Genomic DNA, 21,481 nt, shown 5'->3' on the forward strand with positions numbered 1-21,481 from the left:
TAGGGAAAGAGCCATTTGTCTCGTCTGGACATATTTTTTTAATGAACACAACATCAGTACAACATTTTAAAAAATGTAAACAGTGACTCAGTGGTGGGTGTGATGAAATCACGAGCTGGGACGTTCAACCGAGGCCTCCTTATACAGTATGGTTGGTTGGTGTGAGCATTCGATGTGTATTTTCAGCACCCAGATCTATTAAATCTCCAATATTTCACAAGTTCTTTAAATAAAGAGTTCTGCAAAAGAACCTGTTTTGGGGAAGTCCAGAAGGTTTTCTAACAAGCCGCTCCAATAAACCTGAACGCAGAAAAGAGGAAATCCAGTCAACACACAATATTAAAAATCTGACACTTTATTTCACAAGCGTAATGGATTTGAATGCAATTACCAAGCGTTTCAGTGTAATTATCAATGAAACATTGTTGTAGTTCAAAACTACCAGCATGAATCTCACCGTGTATTTACTTCACACATGCAACTGATATTAAAGTCCCATCGGGTGTAGCACATATATTTCAGATGTGATCATTGAAGAGAAGTGAAGCTGGTTCCTCATTCTCCAATTTATCCAAACTTAAAATGCTTGCTCTAAGTTGACAGAGCTGAAGCTTCGTACACAAACAAAAAAATAAAAACATTAAAAAAACATTAAATTAGCACATAGTCTAAAAATGTAGTTGAGGCAGAAGCCAAGGTGCAGCAAACTAGCACTTGGTAAAAACAGGGAGCTGGCTCTACTGCGTAGATATTCCTGAAAGAAAACCATGACGTCCTTCTCTTTCAGTTTGCTGCTCTGGCCTGTTTGATATTGAAATGCAATGTACTCGCCAGCCAACAGGGTGCAGCAACACGTCCCATGTGCAATGCAATGCACAAGCAATTTCTGTTTTGAGGGACTTTGACGACACGCTTTGTGCTTTGAATGTCTCTCACCAGGATATTATCACCACAACTGCGGAGTAAGGGATTCCACTCCTGTCTGTTGGCAACTTTTTTAATGATTGAGTTTCATCTTCCCGTTGTCAACAAATTCATACACGCAGACATCAAGTACACTTCGTAAATAAAAAATTACAAAGCAAAGTAACAGAAAAACTCCAAATCTAGCTACAATTATAATAAAGATAAAAGGCCATCAGTCCATAGTGTTAGTTTGAAATACCACTGAGTGTGACTTCATTGACTTTCTAACAGATTTTTAAATACAATAACATAATAAAAGAAAAACAAGCAAGTCACTCAATCATCAAATTTTCATTAAATAGCATGTCTGACATGATTAGAGTCACGACTCTGCCTGAATGTACTGCACCGGACCATGAAACACTTCCTCATACACACACCTCATGCTGAGGAGACTTTTAACTGCCTCAGACAGCTCCTCAGGTAAGGCACATAATACAATAATAATACACCTTCTGGTGTATTATTTCACCGATTGAACATTCTTACCAATGATTTTGGAATGCAAGGAATCTTGCCAGAAGGCAGTTGGCTACAGTGTTGGCAAGCGCCCATGAAAAATCCACATGGGAGTGTCTTAAATGAAGTTATTTACAGAAACGGTCATATTTACAGACCAACGAAAGGTTGCTAAGCAATGACATGCAACTAAAACAGAAATGTTGCAAACACACTTCACAAAGCAAAATCCAAGTGCAGGTTCTCCTCAACAGCAGCTGAAACTCATTCACATAGAAAACGACAACGATGGCTTTGCCCTCATGATTTAAAGAACAGAAGACAATTAATACTTCATGTGCTGAATTTAGAAATGCACAGTCAATTCTTGAGTTTGGGAGTTTTTGGAGGATTTTTGTTTTGGGAATTTTTTGGGGGATTTTTTTTTGTTCACAGCCACTGACAATGTTTACATGCAGAGAGTGGCCCGACTAAGGCAATGGCTCAATTATCCACAAATGTGATGGCAACGCCGTGTCTTTAAACCGGCCAGCCCTAAACAGTAGGGCGCGACGGCGATCGCACGCGGTCGGCGGATTGGTTGATAGAAGCCTTGCATGTGTCAAGGCTATGTGGTAGTGGGAATACGTTACTTTACTTACTGACATGGTGTGTTAGTGACAGAAGCCGAGACGGAGTCGGCTCAACAACCGTCAACACTGGAGCTTTTCAACAGCTCTTTACTGCAGAATCAGACGAGGCAGTGAAACAGGGCAGCGCAGTGTAACTGCTGCAGCTGCGACGACTTACTCCTCTGTGCAAACCAAGGGGAGCAAAGTCATGCTAATGCTGCACTTTAGCCTTGATACGAAATCCCATTGCGCACCACCTCAGCGAGAGAGATCGCATCTTCATGTGCAGCAGTTGTGTGACATTCTCTAGTCAGCAGCACCATGGCTTAGTTGCCCAGAAGCAGCAGGAAACAGCACTCAAATTTCATTCTGCAGTCACAGACAAGTAACTATAAGCTGCCAAAACCATAGCAATAGTGTATCAAACAGGTAACAGCATGAGCTTCTACAAGTTCTCACTCCAGCTGATGGAGCTGAAGTGTGTTATTTAAATGTGACAGAGAATCTGTTTCTGGTCGAGACCTGTTCAAAGAATAATGAAAAAGGACAAGGACTTGAAAAATGATTGGCCACCATTGAAACTTGCCATAATGAAGTTGGTTAAAACGACTGTTTGATAGTGAAGAGGCACACTAGGCTGAAGGTAGTCAAGATTAGGCTAGTGGTGTGTATATCTTGACACCTGATGTAATATTTCGAAGGTCATATATCAAATATTTCAATAAAATATCAGAGTGTGACTTTTCACAGACTTTGAATCCCATTCTCTGACGCATGGTTGATTTACTCCTCGGTGCTGTTGCTTCCTGCCCCTCTCACATGGGAAGTGCCGTTTCGAAGTTAAACTGCAGGGAGGTCGATGCTCTGGCTGTGAGCATCTCCATTCTTAACTACCTCGACTGTTTCAAGCTCTAGAAAAGAGGAAGGAAAAAAGAAACAAAATGAATCTCTCTTCAGTAGTTGATGGCAAAAATGCCCATTGGACCGATGACTGACTCTCCAGCATCCGACCACCAATATAATTTGGATACTTTTGCAATTAATGGAAACATATACGTTGTTTTTGGGGGCAATTTAAATCACACTTCACAAAAATCAACGACGACCAATTTAATAAGGGAGGAACTATTTTGGATCTTTGCTGACAGTCAATATTTTTATACAGTTTGAAAAGGATCGGAGCTGAAGAAAATAGTTGTATTCATCTTTTGTTATTTGTCTGAATCTTATTGATCTATTAAACTCAAAAACATATTACATATTCATTGCAAGGCAACACATTAGTATTAAAAAAGGAATTGATGTATACATTAATTTTATAAATTCATATTTCTCTTTATGAGTACATCGAGACAAAATGATTATTATATCAGAGAAGAGCAAATAATAATAATCAAGAAGTATGATTATTTATACACTGTAATATTTTCATTTTGGATTTCATGAGTTCAACCAAGACTCAAAAAGGTACCATGAGATTCTGAGAACCATTTACCTTGTCCAGCATTTCGATTTTCATCCAATTCTCCTTTTTGATTGAAGGGCTGCAGCTCCTCAGTAGTTACGTGTGCATCTCCAGACGCATTAACTTCATACAAAAAGGTGTAATTGTTGTTAGCATTGTGACGAGAACAAAGCACAGTTTCACAAAATCTAAATGCGTACAAACAGGCCTCTGAAGGCTCTCTTCTTACTTGAGGTTGGGGGGTCAGCCTCAGTGGTACAACAGCTCGCCCTGCAGTTTTCCCACTTGGCTGAAGAAAAGATATACAAGCTGTTATTATTTTCAGGTGACAAATTTTCCGGTGAATGTCTTGAAATTATGCAAGTATTTCTCAACATACACTTAAACTCGTAAAAACCCAAGCTTTTCTTGAGTTTTTTTAAGATCGGAATTTGACAGGTGTCATAACTAACCTTTGTCTTGTAAGGAGAACAATGCTGTTATCAATAATAACTCTGGTATAACTAATATATGTCTATGAGGCTGGAGACTTTATTGTCCATATTGCATGTACACCAGATTGATTCTCAAAACTGGTCTGTTTTCATTCGGGAGTTGTTGCTCCGCAAGTCTAGTGTCTTTGCGTGAAACGTCTTTTTTTCTCACTTTTCTTAGAAATAAAATTACCTATTAATATGAGGAAATATGCCATGTTTATTTAAGTTTCAAATCAGAATAAGCTCTCGCAACTGTAAGGTAATGAACATGCTCTTCAGTTCTCTACTAGCTGGTCTCCCAACTACTGTCGCCTCAGAAGGCAAATCTCACGCCATTTTTATTAGCGTGTGCCACTGAAGGTACCAGCCACACCACTGGCTTCGTAAAACAGTCTTCTCATTTTCAGAGTCGACTAGAGTGCAGTAGATTAGATGACTGTCAAATTTTTGGAACAGCCATTTCAATGAAACCTCACATATTTTTAATCCAATAGTGCCACTGACTCACTTATGAAAATCTGGTCACTGAATCATGAAGCTGCATCAGCCCATCACGACTGGACCAAGCACGACATGCACAGCCCTCTGGCCACCACCCACGAGCACGCAAGACCCACGAGGGTCATATTTGACCATGCACGTTCTAAAGGATTTCATTCTTGCTTCAAAATGATTTATTTAGCTCATGTAGCTTACCTTTGATTTTCTGCCTGAATATGACCCCCAGTATGATACATAATATTAGTAGAAAAAGGGAGATGATGATTGGCCAGACGATCTGGGCTTTCTCTGAAACAGATTGTGTCATTAGAGCCACTTTATACTTTCATTTTATTATTATTTCATTTTCTTTGCAGGGAACAAACCTGGCTTGCAATGTTTTGCCGTGAAAGAAACTTCCTCTTCATTCAGTGGGTTCTTCACGTGACAGGTGTAAACTGTGTCGTCATCTTTACCCCCCAAAGGTACCGTCAGGTTGGAGCCAGGTTGTTTGGTTCCAGCATAGCTCCATTCAAATTCAATGAAGTGACGTGGTGTCGACTCTGCAGTGCAAACCAGCTTTGCCTGGTGGCCACCTTCTCCCTCGCAGGTGATAGTGATTTTGGAAACTTTCTCTATGGGAATGGAAAAATGAGCATCACTGGAAATGATCGCAGCAGGGACAGGAGAGTCAACGTGTATTCCATTCCAAATACAAATGATTAACTGTCAGTTAACTGTGAACAAACTGTGAACCAGTCTACATAAGTTTTGTCGTGCCACATGTGTGAGGTCTGTAAACACTTCCTGTGTCCTTGAACTCCAGGTCATCATCAAAAGATCTAAACAGGTTCAGCTTTCTCAGTTGGTTCCACAACCCCGTCCTTCTCATACAAGGCTGATGTAATACAGTGACTGTGACCCAAAAGAAACATTCTGTCCCCGAAAGATTTTGTTGAGAAATAAATAGCAATAAACGCATCCACCTAGAAAGATGGCAAAATGCTTTATGGGGAATTGAAATGAACCCACCTATGACCTTCACTGGATAAAGGTTGGTGGTTATGGTGTTGTTTGGTAACACAACCTCCAACACGTAATTTCCGCTGTCCTCAAAAAGCAGGTTTTTGATGTGGAGTTCGCCAGAACTTTTGTCCAAAACGGTTCTGTTCTTAAAAGACCGATACACCTGCTCATGATGGCCGTCGTACTCAACCACTTTGTTCCCGTTAATCTTCCAGATAAGGTCGTTAAATTTGCTTATGGGTGGCGGCTTGATGGTGAGTACATGACCTTTCTCTGCATATATTGTCTCGTGTCCTGCCCCTGGAAAGAGAAAAGCATTTCATCATCGATCAAGTTGATCATTAACATCTACTAATGGCTTTACTGGTGGATTAGCATGTTCCATTAATACACTGGAGTCAAAACTTAAGAATGAAAAGGGTCAAAACATTGATCATGAAGCAGACTGGTTCTCAAACCGGGGCTGTTCGGGACTCTCCTGAAGTCTTGGTGCTTTCTATCAAACCAGCCTGCGTTCCAACTATTGTAAGTGGGAGGGCCCTAAAAAAGTGTCAGTCAGGCAGAATTAAGCTACACTGCAGCAAAATGGCAAGTTGCTCAGATATTCTGCTGGGCTGCCAACACTGGCAAGTGGACTGAGATACAACAGTGCCTATCACACGCTCACACTTCCCATGTCTCACACATTTCCGACTGTATATGTGTGATAAATGTTCCTCACTGCACTCCCCAACATGTAGATCACAAGGTTGTCCTATTGATTTCTTTCATGCATTTAAATGAATTTGAATTTTACTGTAAATGCACTTTAAAAAAACAACAACAACAATCAAATCAATCATTAAATGTATTGTTGACCTTGGATGAGTCTGGTATGCCATGAGTGTATTGGTGATAGACAGAGCATGCATTTAATTTAATTTTATTTAATTTACACCACGTTGTCAACTTCCTTCTCATTTTGTAAACCGATAATTTGACGCACCGACCAACTTTTCAGGCTCTGAACCAATTGTTTTCCCTGTCTGAACAAGCTGACTGGTTCAAAATTGCATTCGGTAAAAACAGTGAAAGAGCTCTGAGTGTGTTCAGCCACCTGCGAAAATGGCAACAAAAGGTATGGCAAAAAAAATCACAATCTATCCAGAAGGGTTTGTCATTTGTGATTGTGCTGGTTTCAAGTTCAGTCTAGCTGAATGGGCAAAAATGGTAATGACCAATGTATTCACATGTAATAGACACCCATGTTGATATCCTGCCCCGCTGCCAGTGATTGTATATGAAGGGTTAACCTTTTGTCATCGACCCGACTTGATGGGTGTCTGATACGTTGGTCATTGCCATCATTACCTGGTCTGGTTGCCACATTCAAATCTTTTGTTGTCAAATGAAATAGGTAAAACATGTACATGTACATGTACACAACAATATTGTAAAAATGAGCTGCTGGGTGGAGGTTTCAGATAAACAACGCGTCAGTGAGTCACACATGATGGCGTCATCATCATCGAAACTGTGGCTGAGTCACCAGTTGGGCATCTCGAGTTCATTTTACCTTCCAACTCTAACTTATGCTCCTGAGCGAAGGAGTGGTTGAAATAAGTTTCAGCCCCTGTTTGTATTTTAGAATGAAATGGTGAGCTTTGACATGTTAAGAGCTTTGACATACAGTATGTTTATACACAAATGCTCATGGATTTACATGTGTATGTCAAGGATGACGCAATGAGCCCAACACCCTTGTGTGTGCCAAGTGTTTTGAGTTTCACTGAAACAAACAAGCGTGTTTAGGAAGCCAGTTAGCCTTCTACCAGCTAGCATTCGATGCTTGTGAGTGCAGTTTGATGCTAACAGTTAGCATCAACTCCCTTTATGACATACCCGGTATGAACTCCGATCTGGTCCGACTAAGTAAATACGAAAACCCAAAACGAACCAGTCAGACATGCTTTTCTGTGAAAAAAGATTTAAGATTAAGCATGGAGTGGCTCATCGCATTCCTTTTCAATGAGCCTCTCAGTGAGGAAGCCAGGAAAAAACAGAACAAGTAGAAACAAATGGGTGATATCGAAAGCAGGTTATTAGTGTATATTTACAATTCTATCAAAAAACTCAAGAAAGAAACGCTTACCTGAGGCAATTATGGCACAGAAACAAGCCACGACATAAACAGCTGCCATTTCCTGATGTGTTCACCACAGAAGTGTACACCAACCAACGTGTTTCCTGACAGGCAGCAGAGAGGGCGTGCCTCGACCTTCCTCCCACTGAGTTCAACTATAAAAGAGCTCTTCTTCTCACACACTTTTTCATAAACATAGTGCTTCAGAATGTTTTATTATGGATGCCAAGGCCTTCAAAGTGTTTCGACCAAGGATGCATTAATAGTCATATACCAGGAATGTTTTCATTTATTCTATATGCTGTCAAATGGGCCTCAGTGTTGTTTGGTGTCTTGAACTGTAAAGAGCAAAAAAAAAGAGATCAGCATGAATCATAAATATGTGCTTTAAACAAAGGTTCAGTGGTATTCAGGCCTCTCCTGGTGGCTGTGTTATGTGTTATATGCAGGGTGGGGTCCAAACTTCAGATAAGTATCAAATGTCATCTCTCCATTGCCACCATCGCATTCACCTCAGGAGGAGTTGTAATGTTCTAGAGCAAGGGTCACCAACATGGTGGAAAAAAAAAAAAAAAAAAAAAAAAAAAATATATATATATATATATATATATTGTAGCAAGCAGTGGTTAGAGATGACACGATGGGTTGTCTTTCTGCATCCGTAGGAACTCACAGATGCTCTTTATTGAAAGCAACCGAACTGCAGCAAACAGTGAACACAGCGAAGGCATAAAACGCAACAGCCACTTGAATTATGGTGCCCCAACATCTGAAAACTACCAAATGCATCATGGGTAGTCCACATCACTTCTGAATACAGCAGTCCACCTCTCCGTCGCTACAATATATATATATATATATATATATATCACATCGAAAGTAGGTCATTAGTGCATATTGACTTGTATATTGATTGTATATTTATTTATTTTATTTATAAGATCTACCCTCACCAAGCGGGTAGATCTTCAAGGATATAGGAGGATAGGAGTGTTTGCATGATTCATGAAATATTTCCATGCAGTACAGTGGAAAATCATTTAAATGGCCATGCCTGCTTGCCATTCAAATCAAGTGGTCTGTTATGACATGGCTTACATTGGTAGCTCACCTCCCCTTTGGAAAAGTGACAAATTCAGAATGAGATTCTTTTTCATGTTTTATACAACTAAATGCTTTACAGGGGATCTGACTCTCAGCAATACACAGAAAACAAACAAAAAAAAAAGTCAGATATATGCATTCCTCTCACACCTGAACATACATTTTGTGGATTGAAGCTTAAGTAGTGAAACAAAATGCATAGGAAAACATGCAGATATATTTTAAACAGATCCATTACATCCCAAATAGGAGTCAGGAAAAAGATGGTCCATGGATTGTTTGTTTGTTTCACTTTGTATTATTGCAGGATGCTGCACCTTCACACAATGAAGTCAACCATTAACCAACCCATCATGTTCTGGCGGTGCAGGTGGAAATTGAGAGGTAAGTACGTGTTTATGATCAAGACACACTGTTTTTCATTGTCTTGCTTCTCTTCTCTTGACATTGGCACCAAAGTTGCTTTTTTTTCTTGTGTAAGAACAGCAGCGGCAACACCAGACTGCTTGGCAGATCAAACCAGTACGTCGATATGTTGATGGAGCACGTATAGCTGTTGTTTACTGCATGTGAATATGTGAAAACAATAGAAAGTAAAGTCCCCCCGAATCTAAAAAGCAGCACAGCCATTATAATTACAGTGTTATAGAAGGCTTTCTTCTTGGATCTGTCAAGCCATGACCGACTTTCACCGGTCTCTCCTGGTTTTGGACGAATCAATACCTTGAGAATGGAGGAGCTGAAGAACACAACGCAAATGCAACTACATGCCACTGTCAAGAGGCCTGGGATCAGAGTGCTTGTGGGGTCCTGAAGTGAGAACAAATACCCAGTTGCTGTACAGCTCAGCAGCCATATCGCTCCAATGACGATGTTTCGGATCTTGATCCATGGTTCACGTCTCAGTCTTAAGTAGTTGATAGGGTAAACCACAGCAAGGTAACGATCCAAGCAGGTCATGACAGCAAAGACCATTTGCCCGGTTCCTGGAAAACTCAAGAGTATTATGCCGGCTTTAGTGACTTGCATGTTACTCAGATGGTACCCAAACATGTTTATAATGATGCCCATGGTTCCAATCATCTCGATTACAGCCAGGTTGTAACATAAGGCATCGCAGTGGCTGATAAAGGTCTTGGTGGAAGGTGTCGCCCAGCACTTCCTAACACCCAAGCTGAAGACGATGACAGAGACTGGGAAGAGGACGAGGATGTTGCCAATGGAGTAAGAAAGGAACAACACAAAAGACATGCTGTCTGAACAGTGAAGCTGCAATGAGTCGTTTTTGTAGATGGACATTTTCTCAGATGGTGACTCAAACAGCGGCATCTAGAAAGAGAAGGTGGCATTAATTCATGCAATGTATTTTTTTTACTTTTAGAATATCTATCTATCTATCTATCTATCTATCTATCTATCTATCTATCTATCTATCTATCTATCTATCTATCTATTTGTCTGTCTGTCTGTCTGTCTCTCTGTCTGTCTGTCCATTCGTCTATCTATCTATCTATCTATCTATCTATCTATCTATCTATCTATTTGTCTGTCTGTCTGTCTGTCTATCTATCTATTTGTCTGTCTGTCTGTCTGTCTCTCTGTCTGTCTGTCCATTCGTCTATCTATCTATCTATCTATCTATCTATCTATCTATCTATCTATCTATCTATCTATCTATCTATCTATCTATCTATCTGTCTCTGTCTGTCTGTCTGTCTATCTATCTATCTATCTATCTGTCTGTCCATCCATCCATCCATCCATCCATCTATCTATCTATCTATCTATCTATCTATCTATCTATCTGTCTCTGTCTGTCTGTCTGTCTATCTATCTATCTATCTATCTATCTATCTATCTATCTATCTATCTATCTATCTATCTATCTATCTATCTATCTTTCTAACTACCATCTATCTATCTATCTATCTATCTATCTATCTATCTATCTATCTATCTATCTATCTATTTGTCTGTCTATCTATCTATTTGTCTGTCTGTCTGTCTGTCTGTCTGTCTGTCCATTCGTCTATCTATCTATCTATCTGTCCGTCCATCTATCTATCTATCTATCTATCTATCTATCTATCTATCTGTCTATCTATCTATCTATCTATCTATCTATCTAAAAGTGATAAAAAAGCCTCACCTTTAAAGATATGATCAGTTGTTTTCCTTTCCAGTGTCGCCACTGTAAATGCTGTTCTGTCTTCAGTACAGGCTGGCTGAGTGGAACACATCATTAACGTCCTCGCTCCCTTCTCATGATTGTCGCAACCAGATGAAGCAAGCGTAGCTCTGTTTTGCCTTCCACCGTACTGCAAGTAGGAATTTCATTTGCGTAATGTATATTGCATCCTTGGTGATGTCATGTTTTATCCCTCTCTTTTATTTACTTATTTATTCACAATATTTAATTTTTGTGTGCTTACTGCCATGCCCCCAAATTATTTTGGTTTTGCTTGTTGTTTATTGTTTGCATTCTTCCTGTGCTCTCCCCTATGTGTCTGCAAGTGCTTGGTTAGCGAGCAGAACATGCCTGGAGCCACCCGCTCCATTAAAGCTTCCGGTTCCAGCGTGGTGTACCGGGTCGTCTTGGCCTCTACTATGCTCATAAATTTGACCAATACATGTTCCTCTATTCTTTCTTCTGGTTTTTCAATGATTTTTCTACAGAGTTGCCATTTTCTGACCATCATGTGATGTTTCTGTTCTATTTATGTATGCTCTCTCTTCTCCTCAAGGGAGTGTGTTGACAGTTCTTTTTTATTTCAAAGGTCTTTTTTTAAGTTGTGAATTCCCTTTTCTCCGGTTGCCTTGTATGGTGAAGCCCTCTGTTTTTCTTCGTGTCTGTCTGTATTTGAGTGTTTTAATAAATTGTCAGTGTTTACCCTCTCTGTGCGAGTCCCCATGCCCACATGGATGGCCAAGCAATTTATTGGAAAACAACTGGAGAGTCTGTGTGTACAGTGAAGTCCAGTGAACCCTGGATTCTCAGATCTCAGACCAGAGGTATAAACAAAGATAACATGCAGCTAAACTAATTGAATTCCCTCTGTAGCTTCGTAACCTTGGACACGATGAATCTCAAACCTTCATGATAACCTTCAACCCATATCAGACACCCATCCGGTCCTCCCTATTTCCTTTCTGCTGCCCTGCAGGTGGTTCCCATACACACAGAAGGTCAACTTCCTTGAAACAGTGCAGAACAAGCAGAAAACAGAACCAGTATAATGTTCAAGTTAATAATGAAAATGATATTTTCCATAAATCCACACACAAGGAGACTAAATGAGATCAAAGTAAAAAAGCAAAAAACAGGATACAAGGACAAAAATGTGCTTTTCCTTCAGCGTCCAGCCACAATATTTACAGTAACTGACAATATAAAAGCGTTAATTCATGATGTACCAATTCCACACGTCACATGCAATGTCTGCACTAGTTTTTATCAACTCTAATATTTAGCAACAATCTGCTAGCCTACAATCACAGGGTAAACCTTTGTGAGGATTTTAACCCCAGTAGAAAACACCCACACAACTGTAGAAGTGCACAAAAACACAGACACAGAGAGAGTTAGACTTCTTTATTACACACCCCAGTGAGGGACAGTTCAGCCCTTAGTCACAGGGGATATGTTCAGCTTCCTGGCAGCTTTATGTCCTCATCCAGACCTTCAACATGCTGTTTGACCATCAGTGATATGTAAGTTAGAATAGGGTTATTACGTTGAGAAAATAAGGTGTTCCACTCACATTAAAGAGAAATATGCTGTTAGCTATGCTTAAAGAATGTCAAGTAGAGTCAGTTCAATCAAATCTGACCTGAAATATGTATGACATGAGAGCTGCATTCTGCCAGGCGGGGATACATGATACATTCTTTTGAAGAAACACAAACTAAAAATACATGAATTCAAACCAAAAATGCTGCAAACAGTTGTCGTTTGTTTCATGAAAACAAGATGATAACTAGTCTGACGATGCAGTCCTTGACCCAATACATAAAATATAATATAGTGAACCATAAACAACTACCACTTAATATATTGAAGTCATCGTAACTTGTGTACGCAACAAAATATGGACTTTTTGCCTGGCACTCGCAAGACTGTAGAGAAGCCGCAGGACACAGAGCACTCACTAATGCCTTCACGGTGCCCTGGGGAAGTCTCATAAAACATACACGTTTGCTTATTTTCTTTACACGGCTTCACAAAGTATAAAATACACGTTGCACACTATTTGATGAAGAACCCAATTATGTAAACCCTTTTCCAGTAGACATCATCAGAAAACATGCAAATCTTGACAGTGTCAATGTCTCATAGATCCATCTACATAGGCATTGTAGAGGAATCGATTTTTTTACCCAAAATATATCTAGCTGTTGCATGATCAGTTGTCAAAACATTTTGACCATGGACTTCAGTTCAGTAAACTAACTTACTTCGGTTTCCTCAATCACCGTTTGCAAATGTGCTTAACAAAAGTCAACAGTATCTATCCACCAGTCACATCTACTCTTCTACTCTTAAAAAAAAATGAATAAAATGAAAATAAATAATTCCAGTAGAACCTGCGTCTCCCAAACACACAATCATGGAAACATTCTGGAGTAATCTTGAGCGTTGCTTTACTTATCTTAACCACTATTTGGAGTCAATTTTCAGTAGAGGATGTACACTGAACATGCAATAAGGCAGCAAAGGTCTGAATCAATGTGACTAGAGCAGGTAGTATGACCTGCGTTGTCTCACAAACACTGCGATGAGGCAAAACTCGGTGCATTAGAGAGTCCTATCATTGAAACTGGTCTGCCTGCTTAAGAGTTGCCTTTACAGCCAAGGAGATGTTTCTCCTTGTGCAAAAATGTCAGTGGTAACACCAGGCTGCTGGGCAGACTGAACCAATAAATTGATGTTAAAAGGATACAAATCATTTCCCTATTCTTTCCATCCATGATCATGAAGATCACATAGGTCATAAGTATCCCAAGTCGGAGAAACATTGCTGCTGTTATCAATAGAATAGTATTGAAAGCCTTCTGTTTTGAGTGGTCCAGAGAAGATCTATTTCCACCAACATCACCTGGCCTTGGGCGTTTCAAAACTCGGAGCACAGAGAAACTACAAAACGTTGTGAATATGATATTAAATCCCAATATAATGATAAATGGCAGGGAAATGAAAACTGAATGCGTTGCGTAGCGTACAGCGCCGATTGTGAAAGAGCTCAGCACCCAACAACATAAAATGATCATATTTCGCCGGTCGATCCATTGTTGTTCTCTCAGACTTATGTAGGTGATGGGGTGAACGACAGCTAGGTATCGATCCACACAGGTCATAAAAGCAAAACAAACTTGTCCAGTTGATGGGACTGTCGACATCAATTCGAAGACATCGAATATTGTCTCGTTTTTGAAGATTCCACCGCAGATAGAAAATATGGCCGCCGTGCTTCCAATAATCTCCATAGCCCCCAGGTTGCAACAGTAGACGTCACAGTTACTCAACACTTTGTTTTGTCTCAGTTTTTTGGCAGCAATGCAGAGCACAGTAACAGCGACAGGAAGAAGGAATTGGATGTTGAAGAAGGCATAGGCGCGGAAAAACAATGAGGTATAGATTCTGGCGCAGTCATTTGAGTTGTTGAATGAATTATTCTGGGATGGGCTGAAAGCCGACAAAGGCATTTTCAAATGAAAAGTTCAGATGAGCTGGAACAAGAGAGAAAACAGACATTATTTCATCCATGCTCCATTACCAGTCACCCAAGTCCACAACATCATACTGAAATGTTCCCAAACTCAGGGTTTTTGCCTACATTCAGTGCATACATTTCAAATCACCTGACTCACCAACAGCGCAAATCCTTTCTTCAAAAATATCGTTTGAAGACGTTTTAGTGCTGAGCCCTGAGATTGAGGTAAACCATCTGTGGCGTGACCTGATTGACTCTGAACTTTATCTATTCTTGATTTAAGGTCTGGTGAGTCGTCGTAGGTCCCCACATCCAACACCAGATGTCATTATGAGGCTTTGTTGAAACTCTTTCTCCTTGTGATCATTGTCCCAGTTAGACCAACATCAGGTGATGTTCAGTCATGCAATTGCAGTTGCATGGTTTCTATTGTGTTGCAACTGTCTGGAACATCATGGAAGACAGACAAAATTGAGAGAATTTGATGTTTCTGTCATCAACAGCTTGACTTGTGCCGACGTGATCATTTTAACACCAACAAAAACAAAGCTACTGTTACCTCAGTTAAGGCTTAAACCACCTCGATCTGTAAAGATATTAAGGATCAAAATATAATCCAAATCTGACGCAAAATAGCAAAGCCAAAACTAAATTCATTTGTCTGAATGTCTTTGAGGAAAGTAATGAGAAAAAATATCACCTGTGCAACATAGTTTTGCATTCCCACTGTTCATTTAATTATTTATAAGTTTGAGAAATACTTTCATCTGTTTGTAGTCGAACACCCACCGTGTAAGCGAGGTTGATCCTTTCAGATCCTGTGCCTTCCACTTCTGTTCAAATGTCTGACCAATGGAATCGAATCAGTGAGATGTTTTTGAGAAAAGAATGTTGAGAGTTGTCTGAGGAGATTTCACTATCCACACAGCTTAAAGCTCATCCATCACTAAAATTTGCCTGTGCTTTGAAAACCAGTAAACAAAAATCTATGTTTGTTTTGTCATATGCAAAAGTGTTGAGGCAGACTGCTGTCACTCACCCGGAGTCCTGATCAAACACACAAGAGAAGCATCAGGTAAATGCAAAGGTGAGTCTGAGCTGAACTGAAGGAACAAGTTTAGAACCTTGCTCTCTCTTCATCTGGGGTTCATTGTGACTACACAGCTAACCTGTGATGGACACCAAGAAGACAGATGCAACAGCAGCGGAATTGGACTCAGACACCATCCATTCTGTTCCTGGCTCTTTAGATTGAAGTTCTTGATGTAGTTTTGCGACCATGTAAACACATCTATTCTTGAAAAATGATTACGTACTTGCATTGGGAGGAAATCTGTGTCAGGGGCAGAAAATGATCTCAGATTGCTTGATCACCCCGGGCCAAAGTTGGAACAACAAACAAACGAAAAATGGTGATGGGTCATTTGATACTGTAAAACTAGTCCTTGTTTTGGAATAAAGTGAAAAGTCTGAAAAGACTTTTCCATTTCTTTCTTGTTTTGCTGCTAAATCTATTCAGCTGTTATCTGTACAGTACTGGGCAATTTTAGGACCACGTGGAGCAACTTTCTCTGCCGCCTTTGTCAGCAACAAGGCGGGAAGCTTGGTCTGAAATGTGAGGAGCAAGTGGTCAGCATGGTGATCTTAAGTCTGGGCATTTTCTTCAAAATGTTTTTACTAATCAACTTAGCTGATTTCTTCTTTCTTCTCAAAAACACCTGACAAAGTGACGGTGTGCACGGATTTTATTTTGAGATCTTTTGTTCCTTTATTTCAAACACATTACTTACTTGATTAATGGAAAATATTTTTTTCATGAAGAATTATGATTAATATATATACAATTAAATAAAATTAAAACAAATCAAGGAAATTCAAAGCACTTTCCTAGTTGGTGGGATGCCCACTGACCATGGCAATAAAGTTCTAAATAAATTCTGATTCTGAAAGAAAATACTAGAAATTAGCTCAGAGAGCGTCAACCTCCGCGAAGCAGCTTCAGCACAACCCAGACGCAATGCCCAAGGGCAAGGTAGAGTAAAGTGATCCCGAAGAAGACGATCGGGCCCCATAAGTCTGACATTTGTTTACATAACCTACGTGCAGTGTTGAACCCCGAACATCACTGATGGGCCTTCACGGGCACAAATCAGCAGAACAACAAAATCCAAACTGAGTTTCTCCTGACAATCGAGACACTACACGGACAGTGGCATGAGACACAATTATGCAACTTGGGAAATGAAGCACATAGATATTGATGTGAGAGAGAAATGTGAAATCATTGATGAGGCATTTCAGGCTTGTCTTTACTGTGGGACCTTGTTGTGAGTTATGGTGTGATGATGGTGCCAGACATCTGGCAGTTGGTTGTTTCCTGTGTCCCCAAAGGCTATATAACCTCGTGTTGGTCTTGGATCCTGCCATCATCCCAAGTTTTTTCTGATTCAGTTAAGCACAGATGCAGCATAAAACATTGATTTTTTTTCCACAAAATCTATTTTTTGGGGGGAAAACAACACATTGCTAAAGATGCAGCTAAAGTCTACTTTCCCGACGTCAATATGTGACGCCATGGGTTGTAGATGACCATTGCATCCAGCAATGTTTGTGGTAGAGCTCAGTTATCTGGGTCATCGTACAGCAAACATGTGAATGAGGTCGACCGGACTGGTATTAGTCAAAGAAAATGCTTCACTTTCTATCCAGAACTCTGTGTCAGTTCTGACGAGCAGAGTTGGAGTCCAGGTTTATATCGGACAAACTGGAAGGGTAAGGATGGTAATGACCAGATATTTGTATGTGGTGGACACCAATCAGATGTGGTGAATGACAATGGGTCAGCGTTATGCTGATGGGTATGTGATGGTGATGGACCTGCTCACTGCAGAAGTTGCTCACCAGGACTGATGAAGTCTTAAGATTTACTTTTGACACCATGACTTGCAGTTGAATAAAGAGGGAGAACAGCACTTCCAGTTGTTTTTAATAAACAAGGATAAAACAACAGAGCAAACCATAGCAAGCCAGTACAAAACCTCAGTTTATAGATGAAAGTAGCATCAAGCAGGATTTTGTGGCTGACAGTCTTGTATTTACACACTTGTGAGATACAACCAACTTACAGCCAACACAACTCAAGACTCACTTCCTTCTCAATCCAAAAAAATGGGCATCTTTTATATGAGCATTCTCTACAATGGTTCTACCTCTGAGATGATTCTAATGAACATTCTTGGCAATCTGTTTTGTTGGGTTGTTAAATTGTCTGAGGCAAGAGTTTTTGGTCACCTTAGTGTTGAAAAAGAAATCTTTATTTAAGTTGCATTCAGAGCAGATACAAAAAGTGTGATTCATTTGTGATTAATCCCATGTTAAGTATAGCTGTAGTACGATCATGCGCTGCTGAATTTTGAATCCATTATAGCCGGACTATTTATGTATTTAATAATTTTAGCATCTTTGGTCCGGAAATGGTTGAGCCATGTCTGCAGGTGTAGAATCTCTTGAAGGTTCCTCAAATATCAACAATGAAAACCGCCATTCCATAGACAGTATCGGCTGTTTCATTGCTATATGTGTGACCCTGTGAAGGCCTCTTGGAATGTTCCTTCAGCATGTTCTTGATGGTCTAAGCAATAATTACAAGCACTACTATGTTATTCAGGTAATTACACTGCAGCATGTGAATGTGTATGAAAGACCATGGTCCGAGTCCAAGAACATTGGCTGCCATGCTTAGGTCAGACCAGGACAGCTACCAGCACTGTGGCAAGTCATTATAAATGTGAAGCAGGACAGTCGTACTCGTGGAAGCCGTCACACACATCTGTTCTGTGCGCTGATCATATTGAGATAGACGGTGTTAAACACATTTATTGCATATTTGCAAAACTACGGCATGGCGAAATCGCGTCGTGCACACTTTTTAAATGTTGAAGAATTTGACTTTACAGCCGAGGAGTTCTTTCTCCTTGTGCAGAAATATTAGAGGTAACACCAGGGCGCTGGGCAGACTGAGCCAAAAAGCCGAGGCCAAAAGGATACAATGCATTTTTTCACTTAATTCATATCCAATGTGAAAGATCTCATAAATAATTAGTCCGAAAAATCGTAGAAACATGGCTACTGTGATAATAAGGATGGTGCAGAAAGCCTTCTGTTTTGAGCTGTCAGGAGAAGCTCTATTTCCACTGTCTTTGCCGGGCCTTGGGCGTTTCAAGACTAGGATGACAGCGAAACTACAGAACATTGTGAGTGTGAACACAATTCCCAATAAAACGATGAATAGCACATCAAGGTACGCCGTTTTTTCGGAAAACAGCATCTTTAAAATTCCAGCAGAGCTCAACATCCAAATCCATGAAATGTAAATGTTCCGTCTCGTGATCCATCGTTGCTGCCTCAGACTTATGAAGGTGACTGGGTGAACAACAGCTATGTATCGATCCACACAGGTCGTAACAGCAAAGCAGAATTGTCCAAACGATGGAAAAGATGAGAAGAATGGGACAAAATGGAAAATTGTTTCATTTTCAAGGAATTTACCACAAATAGCCAACATGGCTGCCGTGCTTCCAATAATCTCCATAGCCTCCAGGTTGCAACAGTAGACGTCACAGTTACTCAAGAGGTGGTTTCGCCTCATTTTTTTGGCAGCAATGCAGAGCACAGTCACAGCCATAGGGAGAACGATTTGGATCTTGAAGAAGGCGTAGGTGAGATAAAACAATGAAGAATAGACAACACATTTGGTTTGGCAACTTGAACTGCTGGTGGAAGTATTCTGGTCTGAGATGCAAGGAGGCGGCGACATTTTCAAATCAAATCTTTGAGCTGGAACAAGAGAGAAAACAATTTGGAAATCATTTCGCCTCGGGTTTATGAACAGTCATCCTAGTACATATGATGAAATATGGTGATGTGTAGCACATAAATTATTACTTACTTTTCAAAACCTGTATAACATGGCCAGAAGTAAAAAGCAAAAATTAGAATTGGTTAGATGACAGATGTTGGAATAATGGCTGAATGCGTAGCCAAGTTTTAGAGTCCTGAGTCCTGTGATTGTGATAAAACTAAAGCAGTGGTTTGCTTCCCTTTTTCCTCGAGTGCCACTTTATATATTGTGACAGTTGTGAGGGACAGTCAAGCCAAAAGACAGAGCAATATACACTAAAACGTCTGGCTTGATTTCATATCTATTTTAAAGTGTCACTGACAACAAACTCCACCAATATTTCTTGACCTGCTAATGGCACTTCTGTGCGCCAGATTGTCATTGCTCCCATGCAGGTAGCTTGGCATTTTCTTGATTATTCTGGGTTTTTTTCCCTTTGTGTTCGCGTCCTTGAGCTCTTATTGCTAAATTTATCTGTCAGTCAGTTTTCTTTTCTCTCCATTAGTTCTCCCTGTTTTCTCAGCTGTGCATGCGGGTTTCCATCACAAGCATATTTTGTTTGTTCTTTATTTACATTTTTTTTCCTGTGTCCCACATCACTTTCTGTTGCATTTTACTGGACTTTGTCTTTCACCACGATTGAGTGTCTGACAGTCTATTTTGTGTGTCTGGACGTATTTGTACTCCACAAGTGAGCAGTGTCTCATAATTCTTGCTTGTTCTCTGTTCCCAGATTTTTTTCCATGGATCTGTTTGCTCCCAGTTTGGTGACACCATCAGTTCTTCCTTCTGTCTGTTTTTGTGTCACTGCCTGAATTAATAAATCCAGAATAAATAAATGTTATTCTTGTTGAGTCTGTTTGATGCTGGTTACCACTTGCACTTGGGTTTCCTGCATGATTCCTGAGACAATACATAATTAAAAGTTCTGAGTTTTCATTCCATCTATATACAGACAAAAAAAATATGATTTGGGTTCCGGATACTACCATAAAAATACATTGACTCTGGCAGGGTTCTCATAACTGGGTGAATGGCCAACATCACTGAAGGTAACCTCATGAGCCAAAAGCCCCCAGGCTGCACTAGTGCAACACTGCTAGTTTTGATGAGCAGTATTTCTTTGTCAGGATCAAAGAGCCTGACATTGCTGGTGGTGTATTATTCAGGGGTTTATAGTGTATATTTCATTCTTTTGTAAAGCCAAATGGCTGCATCTAGTTCAGCAGTTGATCTATCTGCAGCCAGTTTCAGGTTATGGTCAGTCTTTTTGACAAGAGCTGGATGGATTTATACAGAAATGAAAGATTAATCCAAGACAGCCGTGCTGAAAATAAGGAGGACATTTATGTTTATTTTATTGTTCTTTTGCGTCATCTGGAGAACGATCACATTGATGACACCCCATCATTGGCCATTCTTTATTATTATATAAGTTATTTCATTGTCACAAAATATTTCCACTGGAATAGGTTTTGCATTGATGTGTAGACACATCAATGCAAATATGCAGATTTACAGAGTTCATTAGTTTAGCAATTTTAAGTTTGAATCTTGAACCCGGGAACAACATCATGTTAGTTGAGATTAAAATACTATACATAGTTAGACACCCACCGTGTGAGCTGACGTCTGTCCTTTCTCTGTCACTCCCGATCCTGCAAGTTCCACTTTGGTTGAAATATAAGGCAGAGGGATGTCAATTTTTTTCTGATGTATGCAGATCGATAGATAGATGTTCTTATGTCACGATGATGGAGTGATACCGACAAGAGCGTTCAGGATTGACTGAGGTGATTTCACTCTGCGCACGGCTTAAAGCTCATCCATCACTTATATTTGCCTGTGTTTTGAAAACCAATAATCAAAAACCTATGTTTATTCTGTAATATGCAAAAGGGATCAGCCAAGCTGTTGTCATTCACCCTGATTCCTGATCAAACACACAAGAGGAGCATCAGGTGAACGCAAAGGTGAGTGTCAGAAGAATCAATGGCATGTATTCATAACCTTCCTGCAGCTGTTGAACCAGAATTTAGTGTATGGAGCAATGACACAGGAAAAGATGTGAATGACACAAGACAGACTGAGCTTCAGGATTGGACCCTGCACTTTAGATTGAAGTCCTTGCTGAGTTGTTGTTTCAGACCCTTGCGAACAC

General features: G+C 40.0%; 1 protein-coding gene across 1 annotated transcript; it reads right to left on the bottom strand.

Moving 5' to 3' along the window:
• Positions 1–981: 981 nt before the first annotated feature.
• LOC128755792 (SLAM family member 9-like) lies at positions 982–7,748 on the bottom strand. Its single transcript, XM_053859802.1, has 7 exons — positions 7,615–7,748; positions 5,490–5,783; positions 4,844–5,092; positions 4,674–4,766; positions 3,731–3,790; positions 3,532–3,624; positions 982–2,947 (listed from the first exon to the last, which is right to left on the bottom strand). The coding sequence occupies exons 1-7, from the start codon at positions 7,661–7,663 to the stop codon at positions 2,877–2,879; spliced, it is 909 nt and encodes a 302-aa protein (XP_053715777.1). The 5' UTR covers positions 7,664–7,748; the 3' UTR covers positions 982–2,876.
• Between the last annotated feature and the right edge of the window lie 13,733 nt (positions 7,749–21,481).

The sequence above is a fragment of the Synchiropus splendidus genome, chromosome 3 (assembly GCF_027744825.2).
Source record: "Synchiropus splendidus isolate RoL2022-P1 chromosome 3, RoL_Sspl_1.0, whole genome shotgun sequence".
NCBI lineage: Eukaryota > Metazoa > Chordata > Actinopteri > Syngnathiformes > Callionymidae > Synchiropus > Synchiropus splendidus.